At 47.7% G+C, this 23,131-nt stretch overlaps 1 protein-coding gene and 1 non-coding gene across 2 annotated transcripts in view; both read left to right on the top strand.

Moving 5' to 3' along the window:
* The first annotated feature begins 514 nt into the window (after positions 1-514).
* Positions 515-586, top strand: TRNAA-UGC (transfer RNA alanine (anticodon UGC)). The gene has a single exon. It is a non-coding gene; the product is annotated as a tRNA-Ala (tRNA).
* Positions 587-1,657: 1,071 nt separating this feature from the next.
* PLOD3 (procollagen-lysine,2-oxoglutarate 5-dioxygenase 3) overlaps positions 1,658-23,131 on the top strand; it is a 34,362-nt gene continuing 12,888 nt past the window's right edge. The window contains exons 1-6 of the mRNA XM_028702146.2: positions 1,658-2,066; positions 17,097-17,188; positions 17,907-18,043; positions 19,205-19,368; positions 21,226-21,338; positions 22,910-22,973. Coding sequence (XP_028557979.2) covers positions 1,955-2,066; positions 17,097-17,188; positions 17,907-18,043; positions 19,205-19,368; positions 21,226-21,338; positions 22,910-22,973 — 682 coding nt within the window. The 5' untranslated portion in view covers positions 1,658-1,954. The remainder of the gene's footprint in view (positions 2,067-17,096; positions 17,189-17,906; positions 18,044-19,204; positions 19,369-21,225; positions 21,339-22,909; positions 22,974-23,131) is intronic.

Below are 23,131 nucleotides of genomic sequence, written 5' to 3'. Positions count from 1 at the left end.
GGAAAAAGATAGAGCGGGGGCCGCATCCCACTCAGGCAAGAGCTTTCGCTTTAATACCGGAAGTTTAGGCTGTATCTCCCCGGGCGGTGGAACCGTTCGCAAGCCGCCATGTTACCAGGGGCAAATCGCGCTTCCGCCTGTGCTCCCAGCTCACATTCCTCGGGGAAGCGACGTCGCGGGGTACTAAACTCCGCCTGTGTCTGTCGCAAAGCCTTTGCAATGGCTTTTTTTTGTGAGAAGGGAGAGGCAGGGATTTATGGCTGGTGGCGATTGGGAGGGAAGGCAAAGGGAGCCCAAGGCAAAGGAATGTCACCTCCTCTTCCAATGTTTAGGGCTAGGATGAGCACAATGAAACCTCAACAGGAGCGTTCTTCTGAACATGTGCAGAGTGCAGGCGGAATAAACCCTCCAACAAGCACAATGAAATGTAGGAGTGGGGGATAGAAAAAGTTGGGAGATAACAATTGGCAGGTTGAAGGGCAGTACTGAGCTTCGAAACACCTTATTTCAGCCCGGGGATGTAGCTCAGTGGTAGAGCGCATGCTTTGCATGTATGAGGTCCTGGGTTCGATCCCCAGCATCTCCACTTTTTACTCCTTGCTCTGCCGCCAAGTTGACACGCAGATAGTGCTGTAGGTTATCCACTTAGGGCTATCCCTGTCTGTTGAAGCCTGAGAGGGCAAATGAACGTCAGGCACGAAAGAATTCACGGAGCTGTTTACAGTTACGTGTGTCCCACTGCCCACGTCTTCAAAGGCAGTACAGTACAGTGGTTAGAGTGCCAGACCAGGGTTCAAGTCCCCACTCAGCCACGAAGCTCACTAGGTGACCTTGCCCAGATTGCTGGGCGCTGTCCTTTGTTGCTGATAAAATCAAACTTAGAATACGAAGCAGAGGAAACATTTGTCAAAGTATAGATAAAAATCGGCAGTTTTAAAACAAATTAACAGAAACAAAATCACACGCCTGAGTAGGCTGCTGCTGGCCTGAGCAAAATGAAGTTTTGAGAAGGCAGGGAAAGCAATACAAGGCATGTGAAATTAATGTTTCGAATTCTAGTGCTAAACAGACACGCGATATGTATTCAGTTATAAAAATATTTATAGACCACTATCTCACTCTTTAAAAAAAAACTTTTAAAAACCTGTGTGTGTGTGACATCAATTACATTTGCAGAAAGATGTATCATTAACTGCCTGCATAACCCTGGCTTTCAGCAGGTGTATGAAAGTGGCTAAGGCTGCCGTGGAACCATCTGGGCTCCCATCATTTTGAAGCGCGCGAAGTGTGCATGGGGCGAGGGCTTTAATATCTTTAAAATCAACAGCACCCCCTGCTCTGGGCAGCCCACCCTTCCTCCCTGGACCCCCCCCCCCCATCTCCCACCCACCCCGCGCGCAGGTTTATTTTCTTGGCAACGTGGCATTGGAGGAAGCGCAGGTCTCCCCCTCCTTCCTCCCCTTTCCAAAGACTTTTCACGACCAGATTTTCTACTACTTTCTCTCGCCGTCCCGAACTTTCCAGACTCCTGATTGGCCCGCAGAGGGGGGAGCTCCCGCGTCCCGATTGGCCGCCCCTTACCCGAGCTGCCGCGCGATTGGATGGCGGCCTCTCTCTTTTTTTCCCATGGGCTCCCATTGATGAAAATGACCAGGAAAGAGACGCGAAGGTTCTCGCGGGGCTATATACTGATTTTTTTCCTGGTTTTGTGGGTGGGCGCAGCGGGAATATCGGGGTCCCGCCGCCTCGTTCCGCCCAAGGAAAGTGGAGGGGGTAGAAATGGGAAGAGGGTTTCCGATCTCCCCTTCCTCCTCCCCCTTCTTTTTCCCAGCTGCGGGGCTGCTGCGGGGAGGAGCCTGACGTCGGTCCGGCCCCGCCGATCGCGAGAGCTGAAAAAGCAGCAGCCCGAGCGGGCCCCGCAGTCTCTCGTCTCGGTTCCCGGGTCGCCTCCACCATGAAGCGGCAGAGATGCGTCTTTCTAAGCGCCGCCGCCGCCGCGATCCTAGCCACTCTGCTGATGGGCGCAGCCGCGACCAGCGAGGAAGATCAAGAGGCCGTCGATCCAGGTATGAGACGAGATCGGGGTGGGGTGGGGGGTTGTCAAGGATCGGTAGCAGAATGACCTTTCCAGGAATCGAGTGTTTCCACGCCGGAATGAGGCAGAGGTTGCAGTGGGGTTTTGTTTTTTTGCAAAAATGGGGGGGGGGGTGTCATACATATATGCACACGAGGAGGGAGAGAGGCATATTGGCAAATAGGAAAAAAAGAGGATCGACCCGGGAATTGCAGGCTGCGCGCCAGCGCTTTGCACAATTGCTGGCCTTTCTCTTCGCTTTCTGGGAGAAGCGGGAGGGACTATAATAATGATAATAAATAATATTTTTTTATTTATACCACGTCCTTGCCGGTTCAGAAAACAGGGCTCAGGGCGGCTAACAACAAATACAAAACACTTAATTGTAATACAACATAGAAGCAGCATAAAATACAGTATAAAAGCTTGAATGACAATAAAATTCAAAGTTCAAAAATCGATTTGGGGGAAATCCATCCAATAAGCATTAGATAGTCACCAGGGCTAGCTGGCTGAATTAGTCCTACTTTGGCCAGTGAGGAGGCCTGGGGAGAATTAGCTGTGGGGTCTCAGAGCGGGTAAGCAGCCAAGGAGGTGGTGGACTCCCAACTCCCATCAGTCCCGACCAGTGGACCTGGGATGATGAGGTCATGCACAACATCTGGAGCGAGCGCATCACTTTCAGGTCTGAAAGCAAGGCAGTGATGTTTGCAGAGACGGAAAATGTGTAGCCCAGGCATAGGCAAACTCTGCTCTCCAGATGTTTTGAGACTACAACTCCCATCATCCCTGACCACTGGTCATGTTAGCTAGGGATGATGGGAGTTGTAGTCCCAAAACATCTGGAGGGCCGCGTTTGCCTATAAGGATGGTGGGAATTGTAGTATCAAAACATCTGGAGAGCCGAGTTTGCCTATGCCTGGTGTAGCCCTACAGATGGTGTTGGGCTCCCGACTCCCATCAGCCCCCAGGCAGTGTGAACCGGTGGTTGAGGATTGTGGGAGTTGTAGTTCAGTGACATTCTTGGCTGCAAATAACCATTTGTATATCCCATTCCTTGTGATTGACCAAGTGAGCCAGGCGGAGGGGGGACAGAGGGAAATCAGAAAGGTGTGTGTGTATTTATATATAGAGAGAGCAATTGACATAGTCCATGTGATAGCGGAAGAAGGGAAATGTTACCAGGGCCATCTTTACAAAATGTGTGTGCAGAGACACACATGGCGCTAATATTATGCACTGATGTGTTTTGGTGTAACGGGGGAGCAGAGAGGAAAGGTTGATGAGAAGCAATAATGGCCACCAACTTGGATGACTTCAAGAGAGGAATGGACAGCTAGGAATAAGGTGATCAGTGGCTGTGCCCTACTTCAGCTCAGGCAGCCTGGCACAGAACAGTCTTTAAAATACTTGTCTTTCTTCTACCAGAGGAGCAGCAGCAACAGCCCCACTGTTCATCGGCTTCTTTTACATAGGATTTCTCTCTAAGTGTTTGCCTTTTGCAACAGATCCCAGTTCGTAGATCTCAGAGTTCTGGTACAAAACAAAGTAGATCCCCCCAACCTGCAGTGCAGGTTTCCTTTTTTGCCAAGTCTTTTTATTATTTTTGCCAAGATCTGACAAGCGCTTTGTAGCTAATCAAAGAATGTATTGTTGAGAGAGTTTAGCGCTTTGTCCAGGTAGTGACTTGGCCTGTCTCGGTTCGTTCTCCCTTTGTGAGCCTTCTTTTCCAGAGGATGCTGACCTACATAATCTCGCCATGGTTGGGTTGTGGGAGGTTTTGGGTCTATACCCCACACTGCTTCAGTATCCATGAATCCTCTGACATGCTGTTGTGGCTCTTCTGCAACATCGTACCCTCTACCCTTGGGACAGAAAAACAGTTCCTCCTCCTTCTCCTCTTCTTCCTTTAGATGGTTTGAGGAAGCGTCTTTTCCTGCCTTTTGCTTGTGATGTGAAAGTTGCAGACTCGGCGACTTAACAGAATTTGCAAAATTGCAACTTAACTGCTGCCCAGAAATATTTCATGGTTGTTTTGCTGCTGCTGCTGCTGTTCTTGATTATGGTGATATTAGGACGGTAGTAGTCATAGCTTACTGTGCTGGATCACACCGAGGTTCATCTAAGTCCAGCATTCTTAGCGTAGCTAACTAGATGTTTCTGTGTGTCCTCTAGGAAGTCCATCAGGGCGGGACTTCAGGGCTGAATTTCGAGGGCTCTTCACCAGAATGAGGACCCCCCAATTCCAGCAGGGCTGACTTACCGCATTTTGAACTGAAAACTGGCGTTGGCATCTAAAGAGCTCCCTTTCCACCCATAAGGCCATAAAGTCCAGAGTTTAAAATGACCTAACTGCATTGCTGGATTTACAAAGGTGGCAATTCTCTTGCTCCTGGCTTGTGTGACTCATTGTGGTCTGGCCCGCCTTGGTTCCCCTGTGGCTGAAATACTTGCCATTTATTTATTTTATTTATACCCTGCCCTCCCTGGCCAAGACCGGGCTCAGGGCAGCTAACATCAGATATAAAAACGATTGATTAAAATACAACTTTAAAAACAAAATTAAAATACTACTTAAAATGCAGCCTCATTTCAAGTGGAAGCCCAGATCAAAAACTGTTTGGGGGGGAGAAAACGTCAAATCTTCACCAAGGCCAACTATCCAGACTGGTCCTATGTGGGCCAGAAAAGCCAGGGAAGTCCCCAAATAGGGGTTCCATCACAGAAGGAAAAGGAAAGAGGAGGAAGGGATCAGGCTGGTTCCAAGCCAAAGACGAGACGGAACAACTCTGTCTTACAGGCCCTGAGGAAAGAAATCAAATTCCGCAGGGCCCTGGTCTCATGAGACAAGAGCATTCCACCAGACCAGTGTTGAAAAGGCCCTGGCCCTGGCTGAGGCTAATCTGACTTCCTTAAGGCCTGGGACCTCTAGGGTGTTGCTATTTATGGACCTTAAGGTCCTCTGCGGGGCATATCGGGAGAGGCGGTCCCGTAGATACATGTTCCTTCAAACTGCTGAAGTCGAAAGCTGGCAACTGCTAAAGTGGGAATGGGGAAGCCAGTGGCCTGCCAGATATTGCAGGACTCCAACTCCCATCATCTCCAGCCATTGGCTGCGCTGACTGGGGCTGATGGGAGCTGGAGTCCAAGGAGATGTAGAGGGTTGGTTCCCCATCCCTACTCTAAAGCAAAGTGAGCTCTTGGAAGTAATGCATTGGGACACCCTTTGAGCCCACCTCACACTTAACCTATTTTTAGGGTTGTGTGTTTTAAGCATGCTCTTGAAAACGCAAGACACAAGCAACAAACTGGGGGCACCAAAGAAACGTACCAACTTCTTGGCATCATTCTAGGAGTTTCAGCATTTTATCGTTTAGCAGCTGGTGATTAATATTGTCTACTGGGGCTGTTGCCTCTTGAAAAGGGTTTTGCGTATAGCTAGGTTTTGTGCTTGAAAGCGGGGGCTCTTGCTGTTAGCAGTTTGGCTCGAGGTGCTTTATCGCCTGTGCATTTTTTATAAAAGCATTTGTATTTATGACATCGCATGCCTTGTTTTATCTGTGAGTTGCCCACAGGCTTTTTACGTCTGCAACAAACAAATATATTCAATCAATAATTTAAAATTATATGTCCCATATGGGGATCAAACCTGCAACCTTGGCATTATCAGTACCATGCTCTAACCAACTGAGCTATCCAGGCTATAAATATAGGGATCGTCCGGGATTTGAACCTGGGACCTCTTGTACCCTAAACAAGAATCATACCCCTAGACCAGCGGTTCTCAACCTGTGGGTCTCCAGATGATGTTGGACTACAACTCCCATCATCCCTGAGCTCTGGCCTTGCCAGCTAGGGGTGATGGGAGTTGTAGTTCAACATCTGGGGACCCACAGGTTGAGAAAGGCTGCTCTAGACCAACAATCCAGCTAGAAAAGATCCATTTGAAATGAATGGACTCCATTTAAAGACCCTGTGAGGCAGGTTAGGCTGAGAGGCAGGGTGCTTCATGGCCGAGGGGGAATTTGAACCCTGCACTCCGAGGTCCTGTTCCAACACACTTACCAGCCGTTCTCAACTTGGGGTCCCCAGACATTCTTGAACTATGGCTCCCATGATCCCTGACTGAAGACCATGCTGGCTATGAATGATGGGAGTTGTAGTTCAACAGCATCTAGGAGCCCGAGGTTGAAAAAGACTGCTCTAACCACTATGCCACACTGGCGACCAGATTTGGGTGACTGGACCTTTTTGTTCAATGTAGACTCTCTGTAAAGTGAGTGCCTTCTCTTGTTGTTTTCCAAACATTGTGTTTCCTGTTTGGGACGGAGATGGAGCAGCCCAGTTTGCAATTTGGCTTGGATCTTGTCCTTCATAGATCTTTCTCGGTGGCTTAGTGTTGTTTAAGGACAGCTCTCCAATGTGTGTTCCAGGGAGATGGCCTCTCTCTCTCTCGCCCCCCAGCCAGCTCTGCCAGTAATTATTTTTACAGAAGTTGCTGGATAGGATTTCATGGGGCTGGTGACTTCCGGCTTTGCGAAATATTACTGACTGCCAAAGGAAATATACGGACCGTGGAGACAGCTGTCCGGTTTTTGAGAGGTATTGCTATGTCCACGAATGGAACACCGCCAGACTAAGACATTATCATATTTATTTGCATTTTCTCTATTTGGGCTCAAGGATTAGAGATTCCTAGTCCTAAATCTTACTAGGTTGCAGCAGATGTCCTTTTTCTGCACTCTCTGTCTGTGGCTAAACGATTGCTAAAGGGCTGAATTCTTACGAGAGAAGTATGATTTGTACAATTCCAGATTGAAGCAAGCATAAGTTGGCTTGAGCATAATTGGAAGGTAATTTAAAGCACCAGGCCTGCAGCCTAAGGTTTCATTCTGCCATAGCGTTTAAAGCCCTAAACAACTTAGGCTCCCAATATCTGAAAGGCCACAATCAGAATGAATTTCAGAAACCAAAAAGTCGTATCGAAAAATACGACTTTCGAGCCGTCTGGCCCCAGAATGCCAACCAGGCATTCAGTTTTGGCAACTGTAGCCCTGGTTTAAGGAGCCATTTGGCACCTAGATTATCTACCTGAGTATCTAACACTGCAGTCTGTCCCTACAGACCCTCTTGGCTGCCAAGATTGTCAGAGGGAGCCCACCTGGTGGTGTGGGATGTGTGAGGGCATTTTCTGTGCCAGACGCCGAGCTGTGGCGTTCCCACCACACAGAAAGGTAAAGGCACACCTGGTTCTCGTGGCCTTGACACCTGAGAGATGTGCTTTAGGGCTCACCCTATTTTTGATTGTGGCTTAACTGTTTTTAATACTGTATTTTTAACTGGTTGTAACCCAGTTTGGCGTTACAACCAGTAACACCCAGGGACGCGGGTGGCGCTGTGGGTAAAACCTCAGTGCCTAGGACTTGCCGATCAGAAGGTCGGCGGTTCGAATCCCCGCGGCGGGGTGTGCTCCTGCTGCTCGGTCCCAGCGCCTGCCAACCTAGCAGTTCGAAAGCACCCCCGGGTGCAAGTAGATAAATAGGGACCGCTTACCAGCGGGAAGGTAAACGACGTTTCCGTGTGCTGCGCTGGCTCTCCAGATGCAGCTTTGTCACGCTGGCCACGTGACCCGGAAGTGTCTCCGGACAGCGCTGGCCCCCGGCCTCTTAAGTGAGATGGGCGCACAACCCCAGAGTCTGTCAAGACTGGCCCGTACGGGCAGGGGTACCTTTACCTTTACCTTTAACCCAGTTTGGACGGCATGATAAGCCAAACCATGCAGCCACAGGAGTAATCTCCCAGCGAGCTCCTTCTTTCCTCTGATGCAAACATGGTACCAAGACCTGTTCACAATGAAGGAAAGGGTGAGGGAGGCATGGCCAATGATTGAGGATGATGGGTATTGTAGTCCACCAGCAACTGGAAAGTCCACAGATGTTTTCCCCTCCTCACATGGAGCTAACATGCCTGCTACTTTTCCCTCAGCACCAACCCACTAACTTAATCTATCTGTTGAACTGGGAATATTCGAGCACAAAGTTTGACCACTTCTTCACATAGCATTTTCTCATTCCTCTTAATGCTCATTCTTTTCGTCCATTATTCTCGCTCCTGCGGCAGGTCTTGTTAGGCGGCTGCTGAATAACTTTTCTTTCTTCCCTTTCTCAGTTGCCTCTGACTGACTGGTGCCTTTCTCTTCAGCTTCTCTCTCTCTGTCTGAGCGCACGGGACAATTTGAGACGTTGCTGGTTGGTTCTCGAATTCTCTGGCGACGCAGGGAGTGGGATGGGCTGGGAAGGCTCTCGCCAGACTTTCCAGAGTTTGAGGAGCGAAAAATAGTAGCTTGGAAAATATTGCCAGAGGGATACAATCGTAGGTTGGCAGGCTAGGTGGCGGCGCCGACAGCTGAGAGGAGAAACCCTTGTTCAGGAGAAGTTTGTTTTGATGTGGGAAGGGTGGCTTCTTTTTGGCTTGGGTTTAAAGCATAAAAATAAACGATTTTTTTTCAACGTTTTTTTGGCATTTAAAACAGATTTTTAAAATAAAATGCTTTTGGAGGAAAAATATTTCTAAAGATAGTTATCTATTTAAGTTACATTATAGCCCAAAGGCTATTCATCAGGAAATAAGGATTTGTTTTAAGCTTTTCATGTGTGCTAAACTCAGTCTAAGTTTTTTGTTTAAATTGTTTAACCACACCAGTTAACAAACATGGATACATATGCTATCATGTTATTGTTTTAGTTAAATAAATTGTTATTAAGGAAGTGATTATATTTCTCCTTCCAATAAAGTACGGCAGAAAAGTTGTCCAAATACAAACAGTTAACTTATTAAACCTCACAATAATTTCATAATCATCTGTATATGTATTTCTAATAGTATAACCAAATCAATAATTTTTGATATAACTGTAAAAATGGTTGTAAATAGTAAGAGTACACCAGCAAGAAAGAGTCTTTCTGTAAAAAATATGATTTAAATCAAGTCTTACTTACTAGTGATTTAAATCAAATCCACCCTGGTTTAAAGGCAGCCTCTTTTTGTTGCCAGAGCTCAGATGGGAAACTTTTTTCTCAGACTGACAGCTGCATCAGCTGAGGCACATTTATATTTGCTTGAAGTAGCTGTTAGGGGAAGGACTGGCAGAGCATATGCTTTGCATGCAGAAGGTCTCAGGTTCAGTCTCCAGCAAATCCAGGTAGGACTGGGAGAGACTGGAGATTCGCTGCCTGTCCGTGCGGACATTACTTCGCCAGATGGGGCAGTGATCTGAATCTGCACAAGGAACCTAGGGAGCTGTCTTAGACTTGAGTCAGCAACCCACTGGTCCATCTCTGAGATTTCAAACCAGGTATCTATCCCATCCCTACCTGGAGATGCTCTATAGCCAAGCCATGGCCTTTTTCCAAGTACAGTGGTACCTTGGTGCTCAAAACGCCTTGGTTCCCAAACGCTGAAAACCTGGATGTAAGGGTTCCGGTTTTCGAACATTTTTCAGAAGCTGAACGTCCGATGCGGTTGTCGCCTATTGTTTCCGGGGCGCCTGCACCAATCAGAAGCTGCACCTTGGGTTTTCAAAAATTTTCAGAGTCAAAACGGACTTCCGGAACAGATTAAGTTTGGTGCTTTTGTTTTTGCTATTTATTTTGCGTTTTTGTTTTTCAGGCTTTTTCAGTTAATTTGTTTTTGTGACTGTGTGGATCCCGGTTCAGCTACTGATTGATCGATTATGTGACTGCGGAAATGTAAAAAAACAATGACTATCATCAGTGCAAGAAAGAAAGAAAAAATTAATTTTAATTTTGATCACCTACAATACTGTCTTTATTTTATAGTACAGTACATAGATTATTGATTTCATTTTATGGCTCAATGGCCTCACTAGATAGTAAAATTCCTGCTAAACTGCTGTTTTTAAGAGTCTGGAACGAATCGATCCGTTTTGCATTACTTTCTATGGGAAAGTGTGCCTTGGTTTTGGAACACGTTGGTTTTGGAACGGACTTCCGGAACGGATTAAGTTTGAGAACCAAGGTACCATTGTACAAAGCCGCTTCCTAAGGAAGTCTTAGCATCCTCTTTTCCCTCTGCTTCTGCTCTTTCTCTCCCTGGGTGACCGAAAGCACCCTGGTCCTCTTTCTCCCCAAGGTATGGCTTTCTCTGTGCAAATTTTACCATCTGACTAAGAGGGACCTTCCCTTGTGAGCCAGAGGCCTCCTGACAGAGCAGCAGCCTTGGCCTTCCCCCAAGGCTGCATTCCTGATCCCCTGAAAGGCCCATTGAGGAGCCAGAGGCCCTGGCGCTGTCTGGGACCATTGGAGCCAAAAGGGGACGCACAGGGATTTAAAAGGAGGAGAGCGGAGGGGACCCAGGATGGAGTTACCACTTAGCTGTGCCAGGCCTCAGAGACACAGCTCTTGCGGGGGTTTTTTAATAGCTGGGAACGGCGAGGAGAGACAGGGCCCAGCAAGATATCTGCCCATCACTCTTGTCTCAGGAAACTCCAAAGACAATGTGCCTTTTATTCTCATTTTAATTCCGTTCACCATTAGATTGATTGCAGAGACTCGGCTCTGGATAATTGCTACTATTAAACCACTCTGCCCACATGGTGCATGACCTTAGATGTTGGACTAGGGTTCAAATCTCCACTCGGTCCCGGTCTAACCTACCACGCAGGGTTGTTGGAAGGATGAAATGAGGCGGGGGAGAGAATTGTGTCTACCTTCTTGAGCTGCTTGGAGGATAGGTGTGGCGTGCACATAATAAAATACGCAAATAAATGCCCCGTATTCTTGATTTTGCATTCTTGTGCAGGGTGAAGGTGGCGCAAAATGCCTCTCTGCCAAGTGTGGAATTGAGCAGCAAATAGAAACAAGAGACCAGATCTGTTTGTGTCTTGTAAGGAATTGTAGAAAGAACCCTGGGGTTTTTCGTTTTGCTTTTTTAAACTCCCTGAAACAGAAAACTAGCTCAGCAGGGCTCAGCTACCTTTCTTCCTGCAAGTTCTTCATTTTGCAAGAAGTTTTTCAACGGGTGCATTTTTAAAACTGCTCCATGCCCACCTCTCCTATTCTGAAATGGCACCACCTGGTCAGGATTCTATCATTCCATTCTGCTGCTTCCATTGACTGGGCTGGTACTTCAGATTTACCAGAATCCGCTGGCTCCCACTCTGGCCCTGTAGGTTTCAGTGATGCTGCCCTTGCTGTGCGGTCACAGAGGCTTACTGTGCCAATGTGTGGATGCCATTGTGCCATGTAAGCACATGAGGCCTCTGTGTGTGTTTGGCAAAGCCTGTGGAACTCATAGCATTAGATGGATTTTGCTCAGGTTCCCATCAGTTCTGGAATAGCGGGGAGATCTGTGGCAGATGCATCATGGGGGGGAGGGGTGTCATTTTTTTCCTTGAGGCTGTACCCACCTCAACTGCATGCCGCTAAGCACCCTTGTACCTGCCTGTCATGCCTTAAAAGGTAAAGGGACCCCTGACCATTAGGTCCAGTCGTGGCCGACTCTGGGGTTGCAGCGCTCATCTTGCTTTATTGGCCGAGGGAGCCGGCGTGTGTGTGTATATGTGTTTTATATATATATATATATATAGCCTAGGAACTTCCTCTCTGCCCAGAACATTGGAGGCTATACACCACACCTCCTCAACAGTATTTATAGGAACTCAAACACTGAGATCCTGCTCTGTTCCAGTAACAAGAAGCCGAAAGCACCAGCCTGAAGATGACGAGTGAGACCTCGTCGAAACGTCGCCTAGACACCCCAACTTTTACACGGGAAGACACCCGAGGACACCAAAACCTGCATTCCTGTACCCGTGAAAATCTACGAAAGCAAATATATATATATATATATATATATGCAGGTTTTGGTGTCCTCGGGTGTCTTCCCGTGTAAAAGTTGGGGTGTCTAGGCGACGTTTCGACGAGGTCTCACTCGTCATCTTCAGGCTGGTGCTTTCGGCTTCTTGTTACTGGAACAGAGCAGGATCTCAGTGTTTGAGTTCCTATAAATACTGTTGAGGAGGTGTGGTGTATAGCCTCCAATGTTCTGGGCAGAGAGGAAGTTCCCAGGCTAGTGTGCCTTTTCTTCTTTTGTTCCTTAATTACTTGAGGGATATCTTGAGTGATTTCTTGAGTGATATCCTGAGTACCACTTAGGTGGGTCATTAGGTGTGGATTAGTTGCTAAAGCCTTTGTGTCTTGACCTCTTGAACTTTGTGAAGAGTTTTTCTGAGAAGATGGCTGTACTGCACTTAGTTGTGCTCTGGCTTGGCTTCGTGTATAGGGGCGAGCTGTGGTTTTGTGGCCTGTGCCAGCCAGATCTGTGTAGGGATTGCAGGGGGGTGCAGCATCCGGAGGTGCCACCATGGTTTGGCTACTGGATGGTGTCTGTAATTTATCTGTGGAGAGGGTCTGGGTTTGGGTCTGGTGTGGTTGATTGGTGATGGCGTTCTGTGTGCCTCTGGATCTGGTGTCAGTTTTTGTGGGGAGGGCTAATTTCCAGATGTCTGGCAAGCGGGATGTGTCGTCACGCTTGTTCATGTTGTGAGGGTGTTTCTCTATCTCGATGGCTTCCATGATTATTCTCTTGTGGTGATGTTCCATGTTAAAGAGCAATTTGGAATCTGCAAAATTAATTTCGTGTCCTGTTTCTTTCATGTGTTGGAAAAGAGAGGAAGTTTTTTCTTCTTTTTTGACGGCATTCTTGTGTTCTGCAATACGTGCATTTATTCGTCTGTTTGTTTGTCCAATGTACGTGGCTGGGCAGACTTTGCAGGGTATTTCATAGACCCCTTGGTTTTCCAATATATATATATATATTATATATATATATAATCTCCATCCAGTAGCACCTTAGAGACCAACTAAGTTTGATCTTGATATAAGCTTTCGTATCTGAAGAAGTGTGCATGCACACGAAAGCTTATACCAAAACAAATTTAGTTGGCCTCTAAGGTGTGTTTGTGTGAATATATATATATAGCTGAGTGATAGAGAATCTGCCCAAGTTCAATTCCCGTTCTCTCCAGGTAGACCTGGGAGAGAGAGTCCTGTCTGAAACCCTGGAGGAGCCACTGACTGTCTGGATCGCCAATAATGAATGAGATGCCACAGTGGTTTTACGCAGGATAAGACAGAGATTCCTATGAGTCAAAAGGAACTGTGTTGGTGGGATGACTCACCAGGCCCCACTCCCCAGAAACCTGGCAATGGACCACTGGATCGAGACTTATTTCTCACAGCTGGTTTGAGCTGAAGATGCCATGGGAACGAGGAAGAGTCATTGGTCCCAGCAGAGTTACTTCGATGCTCTGAGCCAGTGCAGCTGTGTGGGTTGCAGCCGCCACTGCAAGAGAGGCTGCACATGTGTGTTTTTTACATGCATGTGCAGAGAGAAGCCTTTCTCCTCCTAGAAATCCATTGCATCCGTATTCATCTGTTTGTTGAGATGTGGAGGACCAAAATAGGGTTGGCGGGACCAGTCTATTGCTTGGACAAAGACCAGGAAATTTTTGCTGCTGTTTTACAATCGTCAAATATTCCATGAAGCCATGAATACCACTGTTGAGATGGCGGCTCACATAAAAATAGTTTGTCAGCAAGTACAAGAGTGAAGGTTCTTTTCCTGCTAGTAGCCTGACGTATTCCTCATTGGGGAAGGATGCAGGGCAGAATATCTGCTTTGCAGAAGATTCCAGGTTCAGTCTCTGGAGCATCTCAGACTGGGAAAAGACTCCCTGTCTGAAATGCTGGAATGCTGCTGCCGGTCTGAGCTAGATGGGCAGAAAACCACGCAAACGTTTAAAAAGCAGTCCCACAGATAAAAACACTTGAAGATGATTCGAACACAGATGGTGACTGGGTTGAGGTTCTCCACTTAAAAGCTTCCTTGGAAGAGGAAGGTCTTCAGAAGCAGGTTTCTCAAACAACAACAGAGGCAGCACCTGTATGATTTGCAAAGGGAGAGAATTTCAAAGGGAATGTATTGTTCTGGGTGCTGGCATCTGTCTGTCTCAAGAGACAATGGAGTGCGCCTCCGGGGGGTGAAGCCAAACTGCTGTGTTAGGAGTACCGAAATGACCTCTTCAGGGCCCAAACCTGGGCAGTGTGTCTGGAAGTCCTGGGCTGCCCGGATGACAATACCCCCCCTCCCGGCCTTGCTGATGTGATCCAAAGTAAAGCAGAGCAATACGTTTTGCACCACTTTGGCTGCAAGAGCTGCTGCAAGGAAGCGTACAAGATGCCAACCAGTCTTAGGGACTCCGCTCCAGAATGGGGTAGGGTTCCTGAGCCTTTTCTTCTCTCAAAGATGCCCTGCAAGGCAGCAGAAGTTTAGGATCAGAGTTTTCCATCTGCCCCTCGCTTCCCTCTACAGCTCGTACAGAAACCCCATTCTTGTTTGTTGGATCCACTATTGGTCCCATCCCCTCAATCCACCAGAACCTGTCTTTGCAAGCAGAGGAAGTCCCTAACTCAGAGAGAGTTTGAGACCCACCGGCTACACCCTCACCTGGTTTAGCCAGCCAGTCGAAGCCATTCCTGGGGTGTGTGTGCTGTCGCATGCTGATGGATTCTAGGAGCCACAGCTGAGAGCTGAGTGCAGGGTGGGGACCAAAGGTGGACAAACTGCCCTAGAAGGAGCATGACATGTCCCCAATAATAATAATAATTTTATTTATACCCCACCCTCCCTGGCCAGAGCTGGGCTCAGGGCGGCTAACACCAATAAAATAAAATCACAATAAAAACATAATAGGGGAAAAAGAGAGGGAGGGGGAAAAATCAATTTAAAATACAGGTTAAAATGCAGCCTCATTTTAAAATAGCTGATAAATCATCAAGACTATAAGGGGAAGGAAACATAAGGGTCAGACCGAGTCCAAGCCAAAGGCCAGGCGGAACAGCTCTGTCTTGGAGACCCTGCGGAAAGATGTCAAGTCCCGCAGGGCCAATGCTGAAAAGGCCCTGGCCCTAGTTGAAACCAATCTAACCTCCTTGAGGCTCGGGACCACCAAAGACTTGCTATTTGTAGACCTTAAGGTCCTCTGCGGGGCATACCAGGAGAGGCGGTCCTATAGGTATGTGGGTCCTAGGCCGCATAGGGCTAGGTAACACCCCACGCAACCCAAAGGGAAGGTGCCACCACAGTAAAGGCCCTGTTCCTGTATTGTGAAGAACAAACCCCCTGATAAGATCTTCAGGAGGCCTTCTCACAGTGATATATTGGGTATAGAAGGGGCAAAGTGATCTTTCAGGTAGAAGAATATAGGGTTGCAGGCTTATTATGGATCCAGTCCTGAACCTGTAAGGTAGCCTTCCCAAACCTCAAGCTCTCCGATTGTTTTTGGGTCCCTTCCGCCCTAGCTGGCCAGTTGTGGCTGATGTCAGTTGTCGTACAGAACATCTGGGGAGCACCAGGTTTGGGAAGGCTGCTGTAGACTGACCCAAGTGTTCCTGCACAAAAGCCCGGGAGAAGAATGGCCCAGTGACTGACTTGCATTTAGAGGAAAACCTTGCTTCTCATCTTTTAAATACAAATGGAAGCATTATCATATCTACTGGCTGCACTATAACCAAGAGTTTATTTGTAATTAGTGTTCTGTATCAAACCAGTTGATGGTTAAAAAAACATCTGCGTTGAAATGTGTTTATGCTTTTCAAATGCACAACCGTTATTTGACCAGATCTCTTTCGCCTGGTTAGCTACGGGCCTGCAAACCAAAATTCTTTCTTTCCTTTGGTGCGTAAGAGCGAGTCAGCGAAAGAGCGGGTCACATCACGCCTGGCCTTGGCTACTACTAGCAATGTTGATTTTGGGAAGCTTCTCTGCTTACTCAACACGCTTGCAGCCGGCGCCCGGAATACGTGTAGTTCATGGCTCCGGTGCGATCTGAATCTGGGTCCAATCCAAACACGCCTGCCTGCCTGAGCGCGCAAAATCTTCGCTCCTGTTAGCAGGGATCCCGGTGGTGTAGATCTCCTCCGCTCTCCCCCTGCTCTCCCCCTGGGCCTCTCTCCTCCCTGCAAGGATTAGAAGAGCATCTTTTCCAGCACTTAATCACCAGGAATGTGATAGCTTGTGAGAAGGTAGACAGAGGGAGATGGCCCTTAGGCTCTGTGCTGCTGAGAGAGGAGGGGACACTTTGGTAAGCTGAGCTCTCAGTAGTAGAGAAGAATTTAGAAACCTTCAGTTGGAGGGTACCTGGGGTGAAAGCTGGGCATAGTGTCGTGCAGTGGTCTTCAACTGGTCCAGAACCAAGACCCACCTCTGACACACACACACACCAAGCTGCAACATGGGACCCACTTTCACAATTTGCACTGTTGATTTACACTGTAGGATCCCATCTTAGGTGGGGGTTCACTTCCAAGGGTTCTGTGTATACAGGAAAATCCCGCACATCCAAACCCAAGCAAGGCGGAGAGCTTAAAAGCTCTTTCTGTGCTGAGTGAATCCGGCATAAAAAGAGCTTTTAATATTATTATTTGCATACCACCCTATAGCCATAGAACTCAGGTCGGTTTGCAACATAAGAATAAGATATAAAATTCACAAAAGACATAATCAAAAACAAAAACAAACCAATAAATCCCCCCCCCCCCACACACACATTTAAAAGGGTATCAGATGTCAGTCAGCCAAAAGCCTGGTTTCAATCCTGAAATCCTCTGGGAAAGAATGGGCTAACAATATTTAATTTCCAAGTTCATGTGTCCAAACACTTTGCCTCTCCACAAAGAGCTCTTGCTAAATTCTCTACGATTGCTGGACTTGTTCAAGCAGTGAATTCTTCCAAAAATCTTCAGGGGAAATATGCACTTATGGTGCCATCTTCTGCTTTTGAGGAACTGGCTTGGGGGGAAAAACATTCTTAATTCCTACCTAACTTTTTTAAAGACCCGAGATAGAGCCTAGCTTTGACAGCCAAGGTGCAGTTTATATATGTAAATCCTCCGGTTTCCATTCCTGACACTATTTGTGGAATGTGTGTTCCTATTTTCAGGCAAACTCCTGGTACTGACAGCTGCCACAGATGAGACAGAGGGATACCAGCGCTTCCTGCGGACGGCCAAGTACTTCAACTACACTGTCAAGGTGTGAGAAACTCTGAAAATAGCAGATATTTCCTTTCCATTAAAATAATAAAAAACCATTTGAGGGGGGGAGGTAGAATGTAGAGCCAAATTTCAGCTCTTAACTTAACTGCCCCCGGATTACCTCAGCAGTCTTATTCTCTGGTACCTCATGGGGCATGACTGTATTGCAGTGGCCAGGGAAAACCTTTCTGAGCTTGAGGGCCACATTTCCTTACAGGAAACCTTCCAGGGGCCACATGTGAATTGATGGGGGAGGGGACAGAGGCAAAGGTGGGCAGAGTAGCAGAGGAGACTCTTGCCTTTGCACGATAGGCTATATTCCATCCCAGGGCAGGCCGAAGACGTTTTGGCACCTGAGGAGAACCACAAAATGGTGCCACTGGGGTGGGTGACCAGCAGCGTCTCCTCTTCAAGAGGCCGCTGTAGAAGTGGCTTTGGTGGGACTGTCATGGAGGCAGCAGATCCAGCCTCCAAGAAATGTCCAGTCGTTGTCGTTGCTACCACAACAGCAGGCAGCCCATTCCTTGGAAGATGGCTCTGTTGGCCTTGTGGATCTTGCCGCCTGAGGCAGTCGCCTCACTTTGCCGCATGAGTGGGCCGGCCCTGTTCCACCCAGGCAAGGTGGAAGAGGCATTACCAGTCGAGGGACAGTTTTGCTTTAGAGGAAAATAACGAATTTCCACCCCTGTTGCTTTTGTGTCGTCATCGTCCCCCAGACTCTCGGCCTAGGAGAAGACTGGAAGGGTGGGGACGTGGCTCGGACGGTCGGCGGAGGGCAGAAGGTCCGCTGGCTGAAGGCGGAAATGAAAAAACATGCCAATGAGGAGGACCTAATTGTCATGTTTGTAGACAGGTGAGCTCACAGATTCTCTCTATGCCAGTCGCAACAACTTGACTGTGAGGGAGGCCTATGTCACAGGGTTGTTGTGAGACACTTACATGTTTGATCTGTTCATTTCATTGCACTTCTTTACTTTTCTTTCTTTTCTGCCTGTGTGGGCCCCCAAACTCAGAGCAGGTAAGATGAGGATATAATATATTAGCTGTGCAGGTCACGAGGAAATAGTTGGTGTTGCACTTTACCTGATAAAGGAGTGATGGCGAGGTCAGGGTCTTTTCCGTTTGGAGGGGGTGGGCATGGAAACGGGAGGAAACTGGAGCTTGGGATGGGGATATCCATTCTCTGGGGAAGAGTGGCAGCTGACCATTTAATTCCCACCCAGATATTTGTGATTTATCACACTTTAATAGGTGACATTGGAAGACCTGTGTTCAAATCCCCCCACTTGGTAATAGAAGCTGGTTTGTTAGCTTTGGGCAGGTCAGTTTCTTCTAGCCTAGCCTACCTCACAGGGTGGTTGTGCTTATAGAATTCCATCCCAACCTCCATCTGGAGTTCGTTGGAGAAAGCACATGGTTATTGAAATTGATGGGCAACGAAGAAGATAAAGGGTCTGGAAACCAAAAAGGCCAAATAGCCAATGGTAAAGGATCTGGGTATGTTTAGCCTGGAAAAGAGGAGACTAAGAGGTGATAGGATAGCCATTTTCAAATAACTAAAGGGCTGCCCCATGGAAGATGCAGCAAGCTTGTATTCTGCTGCTCCAGAGGGGACGACCCGAACAAATTGACCCTGTAGCAATAAAGGCGATTCTGACTAAACATCAGGAAGAACTTTATGATGGTAAGAGCTGCTCGACGGTGGAACGGACTCTCTCGGAAGTTGACGGATTCTCATTTTTTGGAGGTTTATAAGCAGAGGCTGGATGGCCACCTGTCAGGGCTTCTTCAGACTTTGATTCCTGCATTGCTGGGGGTTGGACTAGATGACCCCCCGGGGTCCCTTCCAGCTCTACAGTTCTAGGACTCTATAAAATGTTGAATGAGTACTGTTAGTAATTCTAAATGGGCATGCTCTTTTCCTGGAGAAGGCCACAGGCTGATAAAGCATTGCCTTGCTCACCTGAGGCCCCTCGCTAAAAGCTCTCAATCTGCCCTCTTGTCTGCTTCCCAGCTATGATGTGATCCTGGCAGGGAGCCCCATCGAACTCCTCTGGAAGTTCCTGCAGTTCAAGAGCAACGTGGTCTTCTCGGCGGAAAGCTTCTGCTGGCCAGAGTGGTCGCTGGCCGAGAAGTACCCGCCGGTGGGCGTGGGAAAACGCTTTCTGAACTCTGGAGGTAAAAGGCCAGCTTCCCTTCCCTTGTCCCCCTCCAACTCCCCATTTAGCAAAGTAACTTGAATTCTGTGCTAGGAAGGCCCACTGGAATCTGCCACTGGAATCAATTATGGAAAGATGCACATGGGTTTTGCACAATTAATATTCCGTTGCCGAGTGCCAGGTTTCCAAATAATACAGCATTTCTTTAGCAAGCTGTGCGGGTTTGGATGGGTAGGTGAATCTTAAGAAGGAAAGCATTATATTAGGAAAGCATTATATTTGAAGAAGGAATGAGATGCTCACTGGGGCTGTAAAGACCTACTCTTCTATCCCGAAAAGTACTGTTACCGATTTCTTTCTGCTTGAGGTTCTAGCTATTTGCTGCTCAAACGCTTGCAAGTTTATATCTGCAGCCATATGGACTAGAATCTTGGAGCAGAGAGAATTGAGTGTAAAAGCTATTTAATAGCTTATATTAGATGCTAGATTAGGAGATGTGGGTGGCGCTGTGGTCTAAACCACTGAGCCTCTTGGGCTTGCTAATCGGAAGGTCGGCGGTTCGAATCCCTGTGACGGGGTGAGCTCCCGTTGCTCGGTCCCAGCTCCTGCCAACCTAGCAGTTCAAAAGCACGCCCAAAAGTGCAAGTAGATAAATAGGTACCGCTCTGGCGGGAAGGTAAACTGCGTTTCCATGCGCTGCTCTGGTTTCGGTGTTCCATTGCGCCAGAAGTGGCTTAGTCATGCTGGCCACATGACCTGGAAAAACTGTCTGCGGACAAACGCCGGCTCCCTCGGCCAGTAAAGCGAGATGAGCGCCGCAACCCCAGAGTCGTCTGCGACTGGACTTGACTATTGGGGTCCTTTATCTTTACCTTTTAGATGCTAAATTACAAGCTTGTACAGCAAATGTGAGCGTAACAGGGCCTGACTGATGACTGGCTTCTTAGCACCTTCTGACAGGAGCTCCTGTAACTGTCCTGTCGACTCCAGCTAGGATGCTGCTGCTACTGCCCTTCTGGAAGTGTGCCAGGATTGTAGCTCAGGTGTGCTTTGAAAGTGCCCTGTGAGTAATAATCCAGCAGCAAGACTCTGTTTTCAACAGGCCAGGTGTTCGCCTTCCAGCGGCAGACTTGGTATCCAAATGCAGAGATCGGCATTCTGAGAATTCCTGCTTTACTTTTTTTTTCAAGTTTCTAGTCCTTAAGACGGGCTGGGAAGCTCAGGCCTGGAGACCAAATGCAACCCTCCTGGCCTTTCTACCTGGCTCTTGGAATTCTCACTGATCCCTCAGGCACACCTTGAGGAATTTAGCCTGGCTGGAATGTGTTTTGAGCTCTGAGAACACCTCTTGCTTGTTGAGAGGTGTGTGTGTGTATCTCTCTGTGCGTACAGTGGTACCTCTAGTTACGAACTTAATTCATTCCGGAGGTCTGTTCTTAACCTGAAACTGTTCTTAACTAGAGGCATGCTTTTGTTAATGGAGCCTCTTGCTGCCGCTGTGCCACTGGCACATGATTTCCATTCTCATCCTGGGGCAAAGTTCTCAACTCGAGGGAACTCTTCCAGGTTAGCGTAGTTTATAACCTGAAGCGTTTGTAACCTGAAGCGTTTGTAACCTGAAGCGTTTGTAACCTGAGGTGTTTGTAACTCGAAGTACCAATGTATACAGAAACTAGCCTATTCTACAAAGCTAACATAGATCAGCCCAGCCTCTTTTGCTTCTGATTGCTGGCACATGGCCCCCAGAAGGTTGCCAGAAGGGAATGTGGCCCTTGGGATAAAAAGGTATCCTACTCCTGCCTTAAGGCTACAAGGGTAGGCTTGAAACAGTACATACTCCCTCAAAAATCCCCAAACTGGTGTCTCTCTGCCTCAGGGTTCATTGGCTACGCCCCCACCATCAACCGCATCGTCCAGCTCTGGAAGTACAAAGATGACGACGACGACCAGCTCTTCTACACACGCATTTACTTGGATCCCGCCTTGCGGGTGAGTCTGTTGGGGTGGGTGGGTGAGTCCTTGCTGCCCTTGAGAAATAAAGATGAGGAACCCTGTGGCCCTCAGAGCACTGCCGGACTACAACTCCCATCATCCCCGACAGCTGGCCGTGCTGGCTGTGGCTGATGGGAGCTGGAGTCCCGACAAAATCTGGAGGGCTTTAAGAGACTCCCCTTCTGCTTATGGAAGGGACACGTGGAGGCCTCTGAGTTGACCATCTTAAGCTGCTTTCAGCAGCAGCCGGGAAACTGAAATCTGATGCCCTTGCAAAGTAGCAGGACCGGATTCTCAGAAAAACTCTGCACATTCATTTCTCTGGCTCAAAAGCTGGGAGCTAAATTCGGGGGGGGGGGGGACTTTGTTCACCACTTCACAGACAGGCAGGATACCCATTTTTAATAGGGAAATAAAGCTTTCTATCCAATGTCCCGTCATGCTCTGAGCAGACGCATGGAAAGCAAGAATCAGAAGAATCTTTATTTGCATCAGCCACTAGCCATTAGCAATAAAATAAAATAAAATAAAATGAACTGAAGATAGAGGTAAAAACGTAACTATAGAAAATACATTTTGGGGGGTTTACGTCAATAATCAAATACAGTTGTACCTTGGAAGTCGAACAGAATCCGTTCCGGAAGTCCGTTTGACTTCCAAAGCGTTCGAAAACCAAAGCGCGACTTCCGATTGGCTGCAGGAAACTCCTGCAGCCAATCGGAAGCCGCGTTGGATGTTCAGCTTCCAAAAGAACGTTCAAAAACCGGAACAGTCACTTTCGATCATTCAGGAGCCAAAACATTCGAGAACTAGGCTGTTTGAAAGCCACGGTACGACTATAATACAGTGGTACCTCAGGTTAAGTACTTAATTTGTTCCGGAGGTCCGTCCTTCACCTGAAACTGTTCTTAACTTGAAGCACCACTTTAGCCAATGGGGCCTCCTGCTGCTGCCGCGCCGCCGGAACACAATTTCTGTTCTCATCCTGAAGCAAAGTTCTTAACCCGAGGTAATATTTCTGGGTTAGCGGAGTCTGTAACCTGAAGTGTATGTAACCTGAAGCGTATGTAACCCGAGGTACCACTGTAGATCTTATTCTAATTGCTCCCGCTAAAAACCTTTCAGTTTTTGCTGTCACCTGATCATCTTGATCTGCTAAAAGAAAGGACACAGTAGCAATGGAAAGCAATGGACGTTTATTATTTGTTTATTTGTTGCACCTATATCCCACCTTTTCCCTCAAGGAGGTCAAGGTGGTATTTTTAGTTCTACCCCCTCCTTGTTTAATCCTCACAGCAACCCTGTGAGGGAGGGTGGGATGAGAGTGAGTGACTGGCCCAAGGTAACTCAGCGAGCTTCATGGCTGACTGGGGATTGAACCCTGTTTCTCCCAGGTCCTAGTCTGATACTGCAAGCACACTGAATTTATAAATAGATAGGACATCCTTGCTGGATATGTGTTTATAGTGGCACTCTATGAGTGCTTTGTAATTGTAGCGTTTTGATGGAAGATTATGATTATGTTAGGGGAGGCTTCTATTCTTACCTCCTCCTTCCTGTCTCCCTAGGAGAAACATAAGATCACGCTGGATCATAAGTCAAAAATCTTCCAGAACCTGAATGGCGCCATCGGTGAGTGGTTGATATTTTCTGTAGCAGCGTTCCAGTTGTTTATGAGTGAACACATCAGTAGGGCAGCCAGAACCGTACATTTAAAACACTGTGATACCACCTTAAGCAGTCGCGGCTTCCCCCAAAGGATTCTGGGAGCTGTAGTTTGCTAAGGGTGC

The sequence above is a fragment of the Podarcis muralis genome, chromosome 13 (genome assembly GCF_964188315.1).
Source record: "Podarcis muralis chromosome 13, rPodMur119.hap1.1, whole genome shotgun sequence".
In the NCBI taxonomy this organism is placed as follows: domain Eukaryota; kingdom Metazoa; phylum Chordata; class Lepidosauria; order Squamata; family Lacertidae; genus Podarcis; species Podarcis muralis.
This window is presented reverse-complemented; position numbering and strand designations above follow the sequence as displayed.